At 38.2% G+C, this 19,146-nt stretch overlaps 1 protein-coding gene across 3 annotated transcripts; it reads left to right on the plus strand.

Annotated features, from left to right (window-relative positions):
• Window positions 1-1,447: 1,447 nt before the first annotated feature.
• Window positions 1,448-5,973, plus strand: LOC120436339 (programmed cell death 1 ligand 1-like). 3 transcript variants are annotated; one of them, XR_005610334.1, is made up of 3 exons: window positions 1,448-1,631; window positions 4,208-4,537; window positions 4,776-5,973. XR_005610334.1 is itself a non-coding variant. In XM_039607211.1 (3 exons), the coding sequence occupies exons 1-3, from the start codon at window positions 2,272-2,274 to the stop codon at window positions 5,039-5,041; spliced, it is 696 nt and encodes a 231-aa protein (XP_039463145.1). In that variant the 5' UTR covers window positions 1,657-2,271; the 3' UTR covers window positions 5,042-5,973. The 3 variants fall into 3 exon arrangements, 2 of the variants coding, with proteins under 2 accessions (XP_039463145.1, XP_039463147.1); XM_039607211.1 differs by lacking the exon at window positions 1,448-1,631 and adding an exon at window positions 1,657-2,371; XM_039607213.1 differs by lacking the exon at window positions 1,448-1,631 and adding an exon at window positions 1,657-2,371 and having other exon boundaries at window positions 5,246-5,973.
• Window positions 5,974-19,146: the final 13,173 nt, after the last annotated feature.

The raw sequence follows: 19,146 nt of genomic DNA on the forward strand, positions 1-19,146 counted from the left end.
GTGATGAATGAAGCATATGAAGCATATCGTGTTGATCACTGTACATTTTCTGAAGTTTCCTCCATGATTTCTTTGTTTAGTCTTACTTTTATTAATTAAATATGTTGCTTTATTGTTGCTGTGACATTTCTGTTCCTTACTTTTTAAAGCATTTTAACCTTTGATACTGTTTCACCTGGTTTCAATGTTAAATAGAGTCGACTAGCTAACATGATGTAATCCATTTCTACATCTTTACATTTTAAAAACATTGTTGGAAACATTATTTGGAATTATAAATCCCATTTTATTAGGTTTATGTTATTTCATAGTGGTGTCTGTAGCATGGTACTGATTCACCACTCCGTTTTTACTAAATATGATTGAAGAGCATTTCTCTCATAAAAAGTAGAAGTCCATAAATAAACATCTTTCCTGTTCAAAAAAGAGCTAGAGATAACTTACAATCACCAATCCCCTTGGTTTATTTGCTCTGACTGTGCAGAGCCATCACACAAAGGAGAGAGATATAAGATGAGAGATAACAACAGAGGAGAAACTGAAAATCCTCTGCTGTAACATGATAAGACCAGATGTGGGAAGTAGTGAAATAAAAATACTTCATTACTGTACTTAAGTAGAATTTCAGGTATCTGAATTTTATTTGAAAATTTCTCTGTTGTTCTCATTGATTTTATATGATTACTTTGAATAAACAAAAACACTGTAGAGGCAAATATAGCATTTTTTCATGTCATTCAGAAACAAAGTGGCAGCAGTTTCAATGTGAGTCTGCTCGCACGGCAGCTGTGTCATTATGAAGACTGTATTTCTGGATCAGAAAATCCAGATTATAAGCAAAAATATGTGAATGTGTTTGTAGAAACACAGGGAGGACGTATACATAGAGATCTGATGTAGGTTGAATGGAAGTGAAGCTCTAACCAGTCTATTCCATGAAACACTGACCGTGATAATTCTCTCCACCCAGCAGCTGAACTGCATTCCAGTCAAGTACAGATATGTTTACTGTGTGTATGTATCAGGACTATGAACAAATGTTTGCGTGTTTCTCCTTACTCTCCACCGCGTTTGTTTTTAATCCCACCCTGTCCTGTTTATACGAGCAGTGTGAGGGTTTTAAACAGACCTTTGACCTCCAAAGTTCGAGCCTTTTCTCTGCATTTAATTTGAGAATTAATATCACAGAATAACTGTTGGAATTTTCCGCTGATCAACAAACTTGATCTTAGGGTTGCTGGGTGGGACCTTCTCTGTCCCTCCTTTGATAAACATTCAAAATGAAACTCACTCAGTAACCTCAGTGTGATGTTAATATTTTGTTTTATGCTCATTGAAAAGCAAAACTTGGTTAGACGCTTCATTCCAGGAAGACTGGGTCTGGCAGTGATTGGAGGCATCGCTACAACCACGCCTTCATATATTTGAGCTATAACACAGCTGTTGCTTTCACTTTAGGGACTTTCCGCAGTGGCTCAATAAGCACCCTCAGTGCTTTTTCATACCTTTAGAATTGGAGATTATATTGATGTTATCAGATATATTTGAAATATACTGAAGACCTTTAAATGGAGCTAAAGGAGACAGTGGAACAACTGCGTCCCTCCACAGACGATGGAGGGAGATTAATGGTGAGGTCGTGTTTAAATTGTTTTCATTGTCACTTTTTTCCTTTTATTTTTACCTGCTTAGTTCACAGTGCGAGCTTCCCAGCTAATGTGAGGCAAACAGGGACGCCTGGTTAAAGCTGGTAAACCTGAACGTTGAATCTTTAACTGTGCTCTGCTGTGAGTTTAGCTGGGACCTGACAGTCACAGGTAGTAGCTACTGACCTACTATGTCATCTAAAGACAATCAGGAAAAAACAAAACAACAACTTCATAGATCAATATTTGTGAAAAGCAGAGGCAGCAGCTGCAGTGGACGCTTCATTGTTCCTAAGACTCAGTTTCTGTTCACTGCTCTGTGTTACTTCACTTCAACTTCCCTCTTCTCCGTGGCTGCTTACAGAGGAACAACAGGACAAACTAGACCGACCGGTGGTTTAGGCAAAGAGTCTGTTGTGGGCAGTCCCTATAACTGCTCACGACAGATGGGCAGTCCATATAAGTGAAAACAATGGGCCAATCCAATTGCTCCTGATCAAAGCTACATTTATCACACAAGGCCTGTTTGGTTTGTAAACAGTGGTTTGTGAGGCGTCCACATTAAGGAAGACTTTGGCTTTACAGACAACACTGATTATCACTCTCCGTGATACACAGATCTTTGATGGTTTATCGAGGGAGAGAAAGTATGATGGATTTTCTTTGTATTGAACTGCTCTGGGCTCTGCTGTTTGTCGGAGAACTGCGGGCATCCGTCCATAACGGTAAACTGAGCAGATATTTAAGTTCTTGTAAATTGAGCACTTTGTGTGTTCCTTTTAACCAGTGATAATGAAATGTGGTCATAACTGTATACATACTTCTAGGGTTAGTGTTTCAAAATAAATGGTGTTATCATCGTCATTATTATTATTATTATTATTGTTATTATTATTATTGCTGTTGTTGATGTTAACAATTTTATACATATATATACATATATATATATATATATATATATATATATATATATATATATATACATATATGTATATATATATATATATATATATATATATATATATACATATATATACATATATATATATATCATATTACAATCGAGGGTTCACGGTCATACTAGGTGTCGAAGGTTTTAAGATATGTATTAAATAAAATTAAAAGCAATTCTCTTTAATATAATGATCATAGCGTAGATATAAACCTTGCATGAACACCATCACGTATATACAACTATTAGCATGTATTTTTTTTAAAACATCATAAACCTCAATTCTATTGAATTTCCTGATTTGAGTTTGAGTTTGTCATACCCAGTGCGATATTATGCTCTCTGTTTAATGCTTCATGTTGTGTGTCCACGGCTGAAGTTTGTTTAAGTCAGCACTATATCTGAAATGAACACGATAAATAGCTGCGGGTGCTGGTATAAAATTGTCTTTATTATTCTTTAAATATTTATAACCCCAAAATAACAAAGTGGAGGCACAGAAAGTGTCCTTTTTATTAAAAAAAAATATGTGTTTAAGAGGGACCTGAAAGACGATGATGATTATTCAATCTGATATTCTCGGGGAGAGAGAGTTAGCTCAATGCTACAGCTTACAAGATCTGAGATACCACGATATATCTAGTCCAGAGGAGGCAGTAAAAGTCAAAACTAAAGTCTTAAACTCAATATTGAGATTAATACAAAAATAGAAAAGAAAGAATGTTTCAAGCACTGCAGAATTTCCGTTGTTATTGTTTTTGTTCCGTTTAAAGAGGAAAAAGAGAGAGACTGCGACGCCATCTTACATTACTTGTAAGACGTTGGTCATGTGACACATTTCAAGTGATTTAAGATGGTGCCGTTTAGCTCTTTCTTTATCAAGAGCAGGTTGAAGTTGTGTAATCTGTGAACTGTTGTATTTCTATATGATTTTCTTGCACTGTAGTTTGTGTGAACGTTGTTGTTGTAAAGCATGTGAATAAGGAGTTACAGTGATCTAATCTAGAGAAGATGAAAGCAGATTACTAGATTTGTTCATGCTTCCTTAATCAGAAGTGATTGTGAGGATTTTACATTATTGGTCCAGTTTTATAGATCGGTGGCTTAGATGTGTTTGTGAGTGCGCTACATACACAGCGGCCAATGACAACTCAGTCTTATCCATATTTGGCTGCAGGAAGTTTGTGCCATCCAGCATTTACTGTCTTTGTCGTGTAGCAAAGGCCCTTTTATCTTATTGGAACTACATTACCCAGCAGACCTTGCATATAGCCTACCGATGTAGTTATTTGCCGGGCTGACAGCAAAGCAGAGAGGAGCTAGGAACTAAAGCGAACAGCCCATCCGTCATTTGTTAAAGCATGAGTTTGACTGTGCTGTTTACAACACTTCTATTTGTTTTGTGTTGTAGTTACTCTGGTTTACTTATTAACTACTAATTAGTAAAAGTGTGAACAAGCGTTTTTTCATCAAAAGAAGAAAAAAATGTTAAATGGTCACTTTAGTTTTAAACTTAATTGTTTCTATAATTGTGATATAAAAGCTCCAGAAGTTAATAATCGTATTTGATCCCTTTAACCTCTGCTTTGTGTTACGTTCTCTCTTTCAGACCAGAAAAACATCACAGCTGGACAGAACGTCACTCTGACATGTCGAGCTCCAAACAAGAACATTGTTCTTGTAGAATGGAGCAGAGCTGACCTGGGAGATGAATATGTCCTTATGTATCGGCATGGGAACTTTCATCCAGACAAACAGCATCCATCTTTTAAGAACCGGGTGGATCTGCAGGACAGACAGATGAAGGATGGAGACGTGTCTTTGATTCTGAAGGATGTGACGATTAATGATGCTGGAACATACGAGTGTCGTGTCTGGTCGGAAGAAACACACTCATTGGAGCTCATAAACAGCACCAACATGACTGTTGATCCTCCAGGTGAGTGAGTAGAGTTGAGTGTGTGTGTGATCAGAGGTGAAGCTGCTTCCTGGTTGTTGATGTTTGTTTCTAAAGATGTTGTTGATGAGACTTTGTAGAAAGCAGCTGGTCTGAGTGATGTGATCAGAGTGCAGTAGATAATGTCTGACAGCAGTTTGAAGAGGAAATGGATTCTGTTCTGTTCTTCACTCATCACCTACCTGACAGCTGACACCTCACACCTGTTTCTCACCTGCAGGTCAGACAGGAGGACACACAGAGGATGGAGGGAAGGATGCTGGATCTGTTGGACTCGTCATTGGCCTTTCAATTGTTGCTGTGGTGTTTTCTGCTGCTGTTGTTCTTATTTTGATCTATAGAAAACATTTACAATGTAATCAGGACTCACATCCTCCTCCTGCTGAACCACAGATTGAAATGTCTGAGAGTTTTCTAAACTCTGAATCTCCTGCTGCTGAATACAATGACAGAACTGAGCTGAAAGCAAACAACTGTCACGATTAATCCACAAGGATCCCTGATGTCACTCTGACACTTGAGAAAACTTCATCCTCCTCCTCAGGAAACAGCTGGACTGCTTCCAGAGAGAAACATCAGAGTGCAGTAGATAATGTCTGACAGCAGTTTGAAGAGGAAATGGATTCTGTTCTGTTCTTCACTCATCACCTACCTGACAGCTGACACCTCACACCTGTTTCTCACCTGCAGGTCAGACAGGAGGACTCACAGAGGCTGGAAGCTGGTCTCTCAATTTTTGGTGTGACTCTTTTGTTTTTTAACCTGAAACTATTTTTCACCTCCTCCTTGTACTGAACAAAAGCTGGTCTTAAACTACATTTATATTATAAGCTAATGAAATGTTTCATAAGTAAAATCTGACAGTTGAGCTTTCAGATTACTGCAGTACTATTTAATCTACCTCATGCTTTATAACCTATTTATTTGCCTCATTACAAAATGTCCAACTAATGTTCCTTCTGCTATCAGTTAGTGAAGCTTTAGTAGAAAATAGAATCAGTCTATTTCAGCTTTAGCGCTGCATACATGAAAATCTATTTACTGTCATTTCATTGTTTTTATGCTTGTTGTCCTGCTGAGTGTCAAAGAACAAACTTCACACTAATAGAAAACAGATCAAATAGTCTGACAGGTGCCTCTTCATCACAGAGGCAACAGTGTGATCAGTAAAATCAGACGTTCATTGTTATTAAATGTTCTCATTAGTTTATTTCTGTTTCTTTATTGTATTGATAAATTATTACACATAATTCTCAGTAATTATACCAAAACCTAAGAGCAGAATACAAACAGACCATGACACATCTTTCAGGAATCCTCAGCTGCCAGAAGCAGATCTGAAAAGATCATAATGTTTAATATTCTGTAATTGATCAGAAATGCTCAAATAATGAGGAAATAAATGATGTCAAAGTTAATTCTCAGTGTGTCATGTGTGTTATTAACAATGTTCAGGTGTTAAAACTTTGTAAGCTCTGCTTTTCAAATCGTTCATGTTCTTTAAAAAAAGTAAAGATCTTTTGATTTAAAGTGACTGAATTTTTATTTCAGCTCAGCCCCAACAAAATGTCTGTTTTCATGTTTTTCTGGTCTTTTATAAGAATAAGAATAAGAACAACTTTATTTATCCCGAGGGAAATTCTTTTGTCATGTACATGCTCAAAGCAGCAGGAGAGACAGAGGAACAGATGAAATAGATATAAGATATACAATATATACAATAAGAATAGTGTACAGTAATATACAGTAGGATAGAGTTATCCGATACTATGTCTTGCACTAACAAAGTAATATACATAACTATATCCTGGTGAATAAATAACTGAACTATCAGTGCAGGCGGTTCTAGAAAGTGACAAAGTATTGTGCAATAGAATAAAGGGAGTAGCAGCGTATGATGGGGGGATGAAAACAAATATTCAATAAGTACTGTTGGGTAATATTGCACGGTCTGGGAGGGAACAGTATAACATTGGTAATCATCTCAGGAGAATCACCTACAGAGTGAGGAAGAGTTAAACAGTCTTATTGCCACCGGCACAAAGGATTTCCTGTGGCGGTCAGTTCTGCATTTCAGGGCAATGAGTCTTTTGCTGCGTTTGCTCCGATGGTCCATCATGGGGGCGTGCATGGGGTGGGAGGGGTTGTCCATGATAGAAAGAAGCTTTTTTAGCATTCTCCTCTCGGACACCTCCTCCAGGTTCTCAAGTCTGACACCCAGGACAGAACCAGCCTTTCTAATCAGTTTGTTCAGCCTGTTGGCATCAGCTGTCTTCACCCCACTTCCCCAGCACACAGCTGCAAAGAACACGACGCTCTCCAACACCGAGTGATAGAACATGGTCAGGGTCATGTCATCATTATAAGGGAAGTGATATCACAGTAATTTCTCACATGCTAAGTGTATAGGTTTCTACAGAGAAAGAGGATCGTACTCAGTGTGCACACTACACAGAAATGACAGCTGGGCCCACACAGTTTAATTTCTACCTGGAACAGCATCAGTGATCACACTAGTCAAACTTGCTCAACAATGGCAAGGACAAAAATTTTGTTAATATGATGGATATAACTTTTTCAGACTGTCATATTATAACTATCTGGTGAGAATAAATTATCTATTAATAATATGTTTCAGATCTCATGCAGGTTAGACATGTAGCCTACATGAAGCCATAACTTTGCATCACAGGATGATTCTGTCCATTCAAAGCTGCTAATAAACCTGAATATTACCTTTAACCATGATACAAAGAAATTATACATTTAAAATGTAACCTGCACAACTGCTAACAAGCCTGTGACTGTTAGGAGTCACATGCAAACAACATGGAGGAGTTTTTGTGGTTTGTGTTCAGGTTCATCAGACCCACTGTTCAGTTTGAGGAAGCAGTTTTAAGATACAAAAGACATACATGAAAGTGTAATCGTTTTTTTCTTCTGTTTTAAAACAAACTCATTATTCAAGTCTTTAAGAATCCAAAGAACATTTAACTGTCTGAAGGAAAACTGTTGATATTAAAATGTGGTCAGATCAGTTTTAACAATGGTTTGTGTTATCAGTTTGAACCTGTTCTTTTCTTTTCCTGTAATTTGTTTTACAAGCAGCAACTCATGAACTCAGTAACTTGATAAGATGGTTTAAAAAACTAAATGTGGGATCAGGGCTGTGAGTCAACCAGTCTTATTTGCATGTTCTTTGACAGTATATGTACCGTTTCCTCGTCAGGCTGACTAGATATAGTTTCGAAGTTCATTGACAGCATCAGGGTGAGTAAATCTGTGTCATCAAGTTTAGGTGTGACCTACATGAGTGTGTGCTCCAGTTAGTAGAGCTCATAGATAACTAGGTAAACAACAACAATGACATCATCTTCTCAAAATGTCCGTTTGTCTTGTTTATAAGAAAAGTCCCCTAATGTTTAAATCTGACCTCTGGCTTCCAGCTTTTTTGTTTGCTATGAGCTCACTTGTTTACTTATTTTTTCTTTTGTGACTGAAAAAAAAGTGAATCAGTTCTGACAGACAAACTGCTACAGAGTAGGTGGAGCCCAACGCTCCCCCATTTCTTGTAAAACTAAAACTTACTTTCTCCATTTTCGTCCTTTGTTTATCAACTTATGTGTGACTTTCTTTCTTTTTTCTTTGTAAATAATTGTATTTAAGGTAGGAACATTAAATTAGGCTGTTGTTGGTCCTGTTTGTGACGGCTCTGCTGCAGTGATTTATATTGGATGATGAACTGTGACATGGAAATCATGGTAAGCAGTAAATGCTTGAGCTCATAAGATCAGTATGGATGGAGTTATTGGACTTTCCCCATACAACAACTTTCATTCACAACAGTAGCATCACGTCAGCCTCACTGACTTCAAACCCAGGCTCAGCCTCTACATTACAGCTTTACTTTATTTTTCTCTCTTAGAGCCTTTTTCAGAATGACTTATAATAACTCCTGTATCCCAAATATGAATTAATAATACTATAAATTCAGTGATTCAGCAAGAGATGACTCAACATTCAAACATATTAAATTAATAAACCTTCATGACACTGCTGCATCACACCTGCTTATGAAGCATATGAAGACTGGATTTCCGTTTCTTATCCATTAACTAAACAAAACATTTCCTTTGTAGAGACAATAGAGAAGTGAATGAACTGAACAAGGGAAGTAATTATATTGCACATGTTCTAGTTCTTCTAACATGAACTAAGCAACAGTGTAGAAGGGAAACTCCCTGCAGGATGTGAATGAAAGCAGTCGCTGCATTACAGCACGTGTGGGTAATGCTGTTGCTGTTGTTTGCAATAATGTGGTGTTAGCATTTGTATTCTATTTTTATCTTATTGTATATTTTATTCTATTTTATTCTACTGTATATAGTATTTTATTTTATTCTATTCTGTACAGTTGTGTGCTGTATTTATTCTTATTTTATTTTATTCTAATTTTTGCTTCATAACTTTTGCACTGTCCACTTCCTGCTGTGACAAAACAAATTTCCCACGTGTGGGACTAATAAAGGTTATCTTATCTTATCTTATCTTATCTTATCTTATCTTATCTTAATATCAAGTGAATGTGTCATCTACATGATGAACACTACATAATTGTAAAGCACGTCAGGGTAAAAGTAATGATGAGGCCAGATAAGCACTATGACTGAAGCTCAAGAGTACATGCAACGCAGAAAGAGGGAAACCCAGAGGGAGGCCATGTTGATTAATGATATTCATGGATACAAAACTGACCTTATATTAGTTTGAAACCAATAAATATATTATTCCTGCTCTGAGGCCTTCTGGTATTTGCTTCCGGAAGTGTGCACCTCCTTGAAAACATAAACCCAGGGAGACAGAGAGGCCGACGGAGAGACAAAAACACGCACAGACACAAAACGAGCAGGCTGCCCAGCGAGGACTGTCAACCCATGACAGTACTAGCAAACATTATGTAGTCATTTTTATTATGAAACATCATGAAGTCTCAAGGGTTTGTAAGAAATGGTTGAACGGCATTCCAGACATGATGAGACAGGATTACACGATGTGTGTGTGTGTGTGTGTGTGTGTGTGTGTGTGTGTGTGTGTGTGTGGCAGTGCTGATGAACACTGAGAGACACTCCTCCTCTGATTCACCACTCTGCTTTTATTAAATATGATTGAAGAGCGTTTTTCACATAAATAGTAAAAGTCCATAAATAAACATCTCTCCTCTTCAAAAGAGAGCTACAGATAACTGACAATCACCAATCCCCTCAATCTGAAACAGCCTCAGTTAAACTTCTTTGGTTTATTTGCTCTGACTGTGCAGAGCCATCACACAAAAGAGAGAGTACACAGATGAGATGAGAGATAACAGCAGAGGAGAAACGTTGTTTGCACATTTGAAATTCAAATTCAGCACAGGGCCTGTTTTAATCAGAGATCTGTGGTGCTGATCCACTGCTTGCTGAGTCCACTCTCCTCTTACGCTTTGTCTGTAAGTAGTTTAGATCATAATATTTAAGTGAGTTATCTAGGTTTTTTTAATAGCAACAGCAGATCTCCCTTCTATTGCTTACCTCCCGCTCCTGCTGAATGGCAGGAACAAACAGTTTTAAGTTTGAATTAAAAAAAAAAAAAATGCAATTAAATGCTGAATGCTGAGAGACACTCCCCTGATTCACCACTCTGGTATTATTAATGACATTAGCATTACAAGAGCTCCCCATAGTGGTGAAACACTAGCATTTCAACAGCTGTTACAAGTCCCCTTACAGTTTTCTTGACCATGGATGATCATACTGGAGGCCAAACCTGCACAAGCATAGCAGTGTAGAATGTAACACATCATTTCATTTCACCTGGTTTCTAAGGTGGATTTACTTGTGCAAGTTTAGATTTTTTGTTTGGTATTGTTGAGTGCCAGTATGGATTTACTAAGTTTAATTTTGTTTATTTAACTATTAGTTTCTGTGTGTGAATGACAGAAAGACCACATACTGTTGAGGGAAAACAAAGGCATAGGAATCTCTTTTCCTCTGGCTGAGTAATATCACATGAACAAATGCAGCAGATGGCCCCATGAATGGAAATCTGCCCTCACAACACACGTGTGTGTTACATTACAACTTCTTATTATTCCTTCAGATACACACATACATTGTGTACATTGTGTGGTTCAGATGGATTACATTATTAAATCATCATTAAATATTCATTATAAGTAATTAAATTATCTTCATTGATTACAATCACAAATATTTTCCCAACTGAAAGCATCCCCCCCCCCACGAACTTCGTTCTTATAAAACAAAACGTAATGTTTTACTTTCTTTTTCTCACATTATTCTTTATTTAAAAATTCATTATAACTTATAATAATCAATGAAATCTCCCGAATCCCAAACACCTTAACTTATACTTGTTTGCTGTGATCTCATCTTGGCACAGAATCCTGAATCAGAGAGTAAATTAAACAGGAAACACAGAGGAAAGTGTACACAAGTAACAAGAGAGCAGAAACTTTGCATCCACATTTGAAAGTCAAGCGAGGTGGAAGAACAGGCCCTTTACTCAGATCTGAGGTACTGATTTCACAAGTAATTTAGTTATAGTGTTTAAATGTAAATTAACCCTTGTCCACTCCTCAAATTTACACCCACATTTACATTGAGGGGACAGAGGTAGAGAGAGTCACATCCTTCAGGTTGGCCTCAGCTGGTCACATCACATAGATGTGATCACAAAACAACAAGACAGCAGCTCTTCTTTCTGCAGCAGCTGAGGTGGTTTGGTATACCAACTTCTATTGATTTTATTCTGTGTGTCTGTATCACAACCTGGTATGCAAAGACCACAAAGCTCCATAGAGGGCGGTCAGATCACAATGTTTCACCTGTATGAACTGTCAGTCATTCGGAACAGCAGTGGAGGCATGGCGGGGGTTTGGCTGTGATAATGAAGTGACCGTGAGGACAACGGACGTGTACTGCCACCTAGTGTCTGAAGTTTGTCACCAAAGCTGTGACAAAAGGTGTACATTCGATTTTATTCGCTCTAATAATTAATATTGTGGGATTTATGTGAGCTCAGAGGGTGTTCTGTATGCTCATTGAAGTTGATTGAATCAGCCTCACCAATCAAAGTTAGAGGGCGTGGATTTTTTCTCTCCTTTTTTCCACAAGTGGACCTTTTGCTATACTGGTCCACTTAATTGTCATAGTTTATTCATGCTTTATTATTTATTTTTATTTCAAGTTATTACAATCAGAACGGACAGGAGTCGGGGACAGGAAAGAGAAATAAGAAGAAAAGAGAAGTTGGGAGTAAATTAAACAGAAGGAGAGAGAAAGAACAACAGAGGGATGAGAAGAGGGATAGTGAGAAAATCACTAAAAATCTGCTTTGCCAACCGGCCTACCGGCAGCATGCGTTTATGTTTTTCATTGCAAAAGAACTGTCTGAATGGTTAACTGAAGTTAACTTGGATAAATTATAGTTAAGGAGTATCACAGATAACGCCCACGGAGCTGTGTGACTGTTCACCACTGCACTGAAATCAGTAGGCTATTACTGAAATACACGTGCTATATCATACACTATGATATAAATAGGGAGGTCCTACTAACATGTTTAGTTTTAAAGGACACCTCCCTGCCTTTAGTCTCATTCATGAGCAGTATTAGTTTTCTTCTAACATCCAGAAGTCTGCATGATGTGTTTCATAGTTTGTAACAAACCTTTGACAGTTAAACATAACATGACCGAAAAAGAAAAAAAAAAGAGAGAGAGAGAAAAAAAATCACACAAATTATATGTTAAGCTCATTTATTTTTAGTTAAGTAAAATCTAAAAATTCTAGCAGATAGCTGGTGCTTAGAATACAGTTGAATAACTATTAAAAAACAGATGATATAATATTTCTGTCCAGGTTGCAGTCTTCATGATGAACATGCTGTTGCAAACTCTGCTCCTCTCGGTGGAAATGCGCCTTCTCTTTCCTCTTTGTATAAAAACATTTTAAAAGTCAGTTTAATCTCAAAATTCACTGTTAAATCCGAAACACACCAGATAAAGAAAAGCGAATGGTTCAGTCTAACACATGTGCCAGTGAACCATTAAACGTCTGTAAAACTATGCAGTTATGAAACGTAACTTTAGCCTCAGCCAGACCGATTTGCTCAATTGTAAATAAAACAACGAAGTAAACGTGACCCGACAGACAAAACCTGAGTGAATTAAGTCCAGCGTTTAACCACTGAGAGCTAAAACTCAGGTGAGGTTTCAAAGCTGTGTGCCGGTGATTGGACATCAGCCGCTGCGTTATATCGCGCAACAACTGCCCAGTTAAACTGTGACTATCACCAGCTAACGTGGGCGTGTTTCTTGAATTAGCAGCAGGTGTTAAACAGCTGTCAGGTGAGGAGGAGGATGCATGCAGGTAAACTGAGGGTCTGTTGAGCTGATCGCTGAGAAAAATGTCAGCTCGTTCTTTATGTGACAGAAGCACAGAGACACAAGACCAGTTGGAAAGAGACGATCATTTGGTGAAAATGAGAATCTGCGAATGCAAAATGTGGAACACGGAGAGTGGAATATGTAAACCGGTTGACGTAACCCCCTCGGTGCACTCTGCATGCTGACTGTTAGCAGAGCAGTGAAATCTCTGAAAACATCTGAGCACTTTTGCAAACATGTTCTATGTTGACAACCTGACCAGACATGTAAAGATTACGGCACGACATTCGCGGCTAAAACTGTTAAAAGTGTAGTTGGTGACAGAAAAACGGGGTATTTTAAAACTACACCACCACCATTGCTGCCTGTGATTTGAAACGCATTCTGGGATACCTGGCTGCCTCAAGTCTACAGAAGCAATCGATTATCTAGGATCGACCTGTTTTGGCTTACTTTGCACGGCAACCAATCAAATGTTAGAGAAGCTGCATGGGCAGCGTTAACCCCGCCCCCTGAGTTTGATGGGTGAGGCTGACAGATAAAATTAATTCAAGATGAGAGCCAGGCGCCAGGACTGCCAAAATGAAATAAATAAATATATCATTAAATAATTAATTAAATGTGTCAATAATTAATTAATTACATGTGTCATAACTATTTATTTAATTAATTAATTCCAATTTTAATTAATTATTGCCACATTTAATTAATTATTTAATGGTGTATTTAATTAATTCATTATGGCAGTCCTGGCGTTCCATACTTATGTAGAGGAGAGCAGTGTGTCAGGAGGAGGCCTGGAAGTAGGACTCTTTGAAGAACTCATCCCTTTTATTTATATCCTGTTTCACTGCAGAAGTCACTTGGATGAGTGTTTTTCCCACTGAAACGTCCAGATGAACAGAATCAACTTTTTGAAATTTATCCATTTCTATAAAATGATCTTTTTCTTTTTCTCTGCTGTTTACATTCTAACAACATAGATCAAATTCCACATTTTTATAACAGATTTATATTCACTATGAAAAGTGTAGCGGACAGCCTCAAAATTGCCTTTTATTGCCAAGATTTTAGAAAAGGTTGTGGCCAAGCAACTCACGGATTTTCTACATGAACCCAACGTTCTTGATAAATTTCAGTCTGGCTTTTGTAAGGCTCACTCTACCGAAACTGCACTTCTTAGAGTGTCTAATGATATTTTGATGCATTATGATGCTGGAGAGTGCACTGTTTTGATGTTGCTGGATCTGACCTCTGCTTTTGACACTGTTAATCATCTTATTTTGTTAGATAGATTAAACCACTGGGTGGGTGTATCAGGTACCGCATTGAAATGGTTTAAATCCTATTTGTCAAATCGATCTTTCTCTGTGGCTACCTCTAAGTTCAGATCCTCCGTCAGCTCTCTTGCCTATGGGGTGCCTCAGGGCTCTGTCTTGGGACCATTATTGTTTTTGTTGTATTTACTCCCTCCTCTGCAACTTATTTGCTCTTTCTCTGATATTTCATATCATTGTTATGCAGATGATATTCAGCTATATATCTCTTTTAGGCCACCTGATGTTTCTAAGCTCCAAATCTTGCAGTCCTGCTTGGATTCCGTTAGAGATTGGATGGCTGTTAATTACCTTCAACTAAATGGTGATGAAATTGAAGTCATTGTCTTTGCTCCTAAGAAATTTGTTCCCCTCGTGGTTAAAAATCTAGGCACTCTTGCTTCTTATATTAAATCCTCCATTAGGAACCTTGGTGTTACATTTGATACAGCTCTGATGCTGGACACACACGTTAAATCTTTGGTTCGCTCTTCTTTTTACCATTTAAGAAATATCGCTAAGCTGAGTCCCATTGTGTCACGTTCCGAATTGGAAATGATTATTCATGCTTTTGTGTCATCTCGCTTAGACTATGGTAATTCCTTGTTTACTTGCTTAAGTAATGCTTCCCTGGAACGGCTGCAGGATGTTCAGAATGCTGCTGCTAGGCTTCTGACAAAGCATCACAAACACTCCCATGCCACTCCCCTCCTGATTCAACTGCATTGGCTACCTGTCAAGTTCAGGGTCCAATTTAAGATCATAATCATGACGTATAGGGCCCTGCACCGTGTAGCTCCAACTTACTTAAGTGATCTTCTTCTTTCTTATCACCCCAGCAGGTCCCTGAGGTCCTGTGACCAGGGGTTGCTGGTTGTCCCGCATACAAGGTTAAAAACAAAAGGTGACAGAGCGTTTGTATCTGTGGACTCAGTCATGTCTTTTAAAAAGCAGTTAAAAACCAGTCTGTTTAAACTTGCTTTTGGTTGATTTTGTTTTGTTTTGGATTTTAATGTCTGTTTTCTGCCTCTGTACTTTGTGATTTTTATCTTGAAAGGTGCTATATAAATAAAATTTTACTTTACTTACTTTTACTTACTTACTTAAACAGGCTAATATGTTTCCTGCTTCTGTTTGATTGGCTCTTGTTGCACAGGGGCGGGAAAACTGAGGACTCTTTCTAATTTGTGCCTCCTGATCTCCTCCGTCTTTCTGCCTGTTATCTGAAAATCAATCTCAGAGCTTCATGCTGAAGGATTTCTCATTTATAAAATAGTTGTGGAGCACTGTTTGTATTCTAGTTGTATTTTAATGTTATTTAATTACCACAGTTTACTACTACACAGACTCCTCTCTCCTTGTGTCCTTTCTGAACTCCTCAGTGGGCCTTAGACACACTGGAGGGGTTTGTGCAGAATGATCCTCTGATAACAAACATCACAGTGTGATAAATGTCAGCATCCAGCGTGTGCTATACGTGCTCTGTTTTAAAGAGGGACTTAAGTGAGAAGAAGCCTTTTACTGAGTTTATGTAAACACACATCAGATTGTTCTCACTGATCGCTCTGATGATGAATAACATGATGAGCTGAAGCAAAGCTCAGAGTGTTTGCTGTGTGTTTGGTGCTGATTCAGCAGGATTGCTGTGAGAAGACGCAAAAATAAATCACTGTTAAACAGTCAACAGTCCAGTTTTTTATTTCTTTGATTCTCTACTTCAGTGGCTCAGTGCATCAGATTCACGGGGAGATTAAAATCAAACAAATAACAGAATTAAACCAGGGAACAAATGAGGGAAAAGTTCTGCACCAGACTGAACCCCATAACAGTCGGGCAGTGGTTGATGTATCATTAACAGAAAATGTAAACAGGTGAACACAGACAGTACATGAGTGAAGCTGCTCTGTAAGTGATCAAATCAACACATGCTGCACAACATTCCTCCTTCCTTGCACACTTTCCTCCAGGAAACTGAGCAGAAAAAAGACACCTGGACTGTTTCAGCAGCTCCTGGAGGAGAGGTGAGAAACAAACAAATGAAATCTAAACCAGCTTTTTTACTCTGATACCGTCAGGATTTAATGGCTGACTTGACACATGCACAAACAGCAACAGTGTTTTTTTTATACAGATCACAGCATTCACAAAAAGACAAAGTTTCACAAATAGGAAATGTAAAACACAGGTTTCTGTAACACTTCTGTTTCCATTTTCCACTGAAGGAAGTTCAAGTACCTGCTGAAGGAAATAAATAAACAAATTTAAAAAATACCATAAAGTCAGTGGTACTGAGATGGTCTATTTTGTAGAACAGGTCATTTTCCAGTCATTGCTGCATTAACTTCAGTTTTCATAAAACAAAATTTGCCATTTTTAGCTGTGCAAAAGTCCCTTTAAAAGTCTAAAATCCCTGTTTGTGTAAATTTAGGAAACTTTACACAGTAACAAGAGTTTTAAAGAGGGAGTTATAAAAATGTTCATGACAGTCAACATGACTGTAACTAAAGTGTTTCACTCTGAGATATTTTTCATTTATCATTGCCAAGGATGCATCACCATGACAACTAAGAAACAGAGATTAAAGAGTGTAAACAATTTTATCCCAAACCCTCATCTTTATCTAACTTAATAGATTTAATGCTTAAAGTGATACATTTTTAATTCATAAGTATAGAAACCTGTGAGCTGTTAAATGATTCCCTCCATCACCAACCCCACAGATGTCCAAATGTAAAAAATTTCACTCATTAAAAGCTTGAAATGTAAAGTGTGTGTCCTGGGACATGAATTTGTAGATATGAACCTGAGGTATGTTCATGTGTACGAGTTCATATCCACAAACACATCAGTCAGTGCTGCACCATTAGTACCTGTTTCCCTGCTTCAAACAGTTTGAAACCCTCCCAATGTCTTTAGACTTTAACAGGATCTCTGAGAAGCAGAAATCACATATTCAGCACCGTTCCCTTTTCTTCTTTTAGAGATCAAATCATTGGGTACAAGAATAAACACACCAAAACTGACAGACTCACTACCAGTCCCACAAACCCTCCATGTCCTCCTGGAGGACCTGCAGGTGAGAAGAAGGTGTGAGCTGGTGATGAGTAAAGAACAGAGGAAAATCCAGGATTTCAGTCAGTTTTTTTTTTTCAGTCACAGAAATAAATCCCCTTTAGAAAAACCCTGAAAACCAAATTTTGGGCTCTTTTCATGATAAACACGTCCTCAGATCAGTTTTTTTTTACTGTGCTCAGTGACAATGATGGGAAATTGGAGAAAAACCAGGAGACTGAGAGCTCATTTTGAAAAGCTCTGAGACATTTCAAACATGGTGCATTTCAACAGGAGGCTGGTATGAATCCTGTTTCTGCTTCTTATGTTTTCTGTAGATCAAAAAACCAGCAACAGTGGCAACAATGAGGACAGTAGCAACTGACAGACCAACTATTAGTCCAACAGATCCACTCTTCTCTCCTCCATCCTTCTTTCCTCCATCCTCCTTCCCTCCATCCTCTGTGTGTCCTCCTGTCTGACCTGCAGGTGAGAAACAGGTGTGAGGTGTCAGCTGTCAGGTAGGTGATGAGTGAAGAACAGAACAGAATCCATTTCCTCTTCAAACTGCTGTCAGACATTATCTACTGCACTCTGATCACATCACTCAGACCAGCTGCTTTCTACAAAGTCTCATCAACAACATCTTTAGAAACAAACATCAACAACCAGGAAGCAGCTTCACCTCTGATCACACACACACTCAACTCTACTCACTCACCTGGAGGATCAACAACCAGGTTGGTGCTGTTAATCAGAATCATAGGTCCTCCCTCTTCCTGGACAACACGACACTCGTATGTTCCAGTGTCATTAATCGTCACGTCCTTCAGAATCAAAGACACGTCTCCATCCTTCATCTGTCTGTCCTGCAGATCCACCCGGTTCTTAAAAGATGGATGCTGCTCATCTGGAACAAATTTACCGCCCCGGTGCACAAAAACATATTCATCTCCCAGGTCAGCTCTGCTCCACTGTACAATTATGAAGTTGTTGTTTGGAGCTCGACATGTCAGAGTGACGTCCTGTCCAGACTCAGCTGTGATGTTTTTCTGGTCTGAAAGAGGAAAAAACACAGAGCAGAGAGGTTAAAGGGATCCAAGTATAACTGTTCATTTCTAAAGTAGCCAATCAGAAGACACTGGAGTTATGCACACTGGTCAAACTATCACACAAGTATTAAATGTTATTTAATATCATAGTTTTACATCTAGTTCCTATTTTTAATATGTCCGTTAATAAACTGAACAACAGAGGCTAGTCTAGGTTGACAGTGTTTTCCAATCATGGCAGATGGTAAATTACTGATGTTTACATAAAACAGTTGAATTAAAAAATAACAAATACTTTTTTCAATATAACTTCATACAACTTCTTAAAGGCACAGAAACAAATGAATTTAATACACTCCATTTACACAACAATGCTGACATCAGCAAGTTTTAGTATAACTCATGAAGTTCTCAGACGCCGCCACCTTTGGGGGTCGGGTGTCGGAGTGAAACGAACTGGAGTACAGGGGGGTCATCAATGACTTCGTCAGCTGGTGTGAACAGAACCATGTTTGCATCAATGCCAGCAAGAGAAGGCGCTGGTGATTGACTTCAGCAAGAAGCCACCCGCTATTACACCAGTGAACATCCAGGGTTTGGACACTGAAACGGTGGAGGAGTACAAATACCTGGGTGTTCACCTCAATAACAAACTGGACTGGTCCATGAAAACAAATGCACTTTAAAAAAGGGTCTAAGTCGTCTCCACCTGCTACGGTGGCTGAGA

This window comes from Oreochromis aureus, linkage group 3 (assembly GCF_013358895.1).
Source record: "Oreochromis aureus strain Israel breed Guangdong linkage group 3, ZZ_aureus, whole genome shotgun sequence".
In the NCBI taxonomy this organism is placed as follows: Eukaryota; Metazoa; Chordata; class Actinopteri; order Cichliformes; family Cichlidae; genus Oreochromis; species Oreochromis aureus.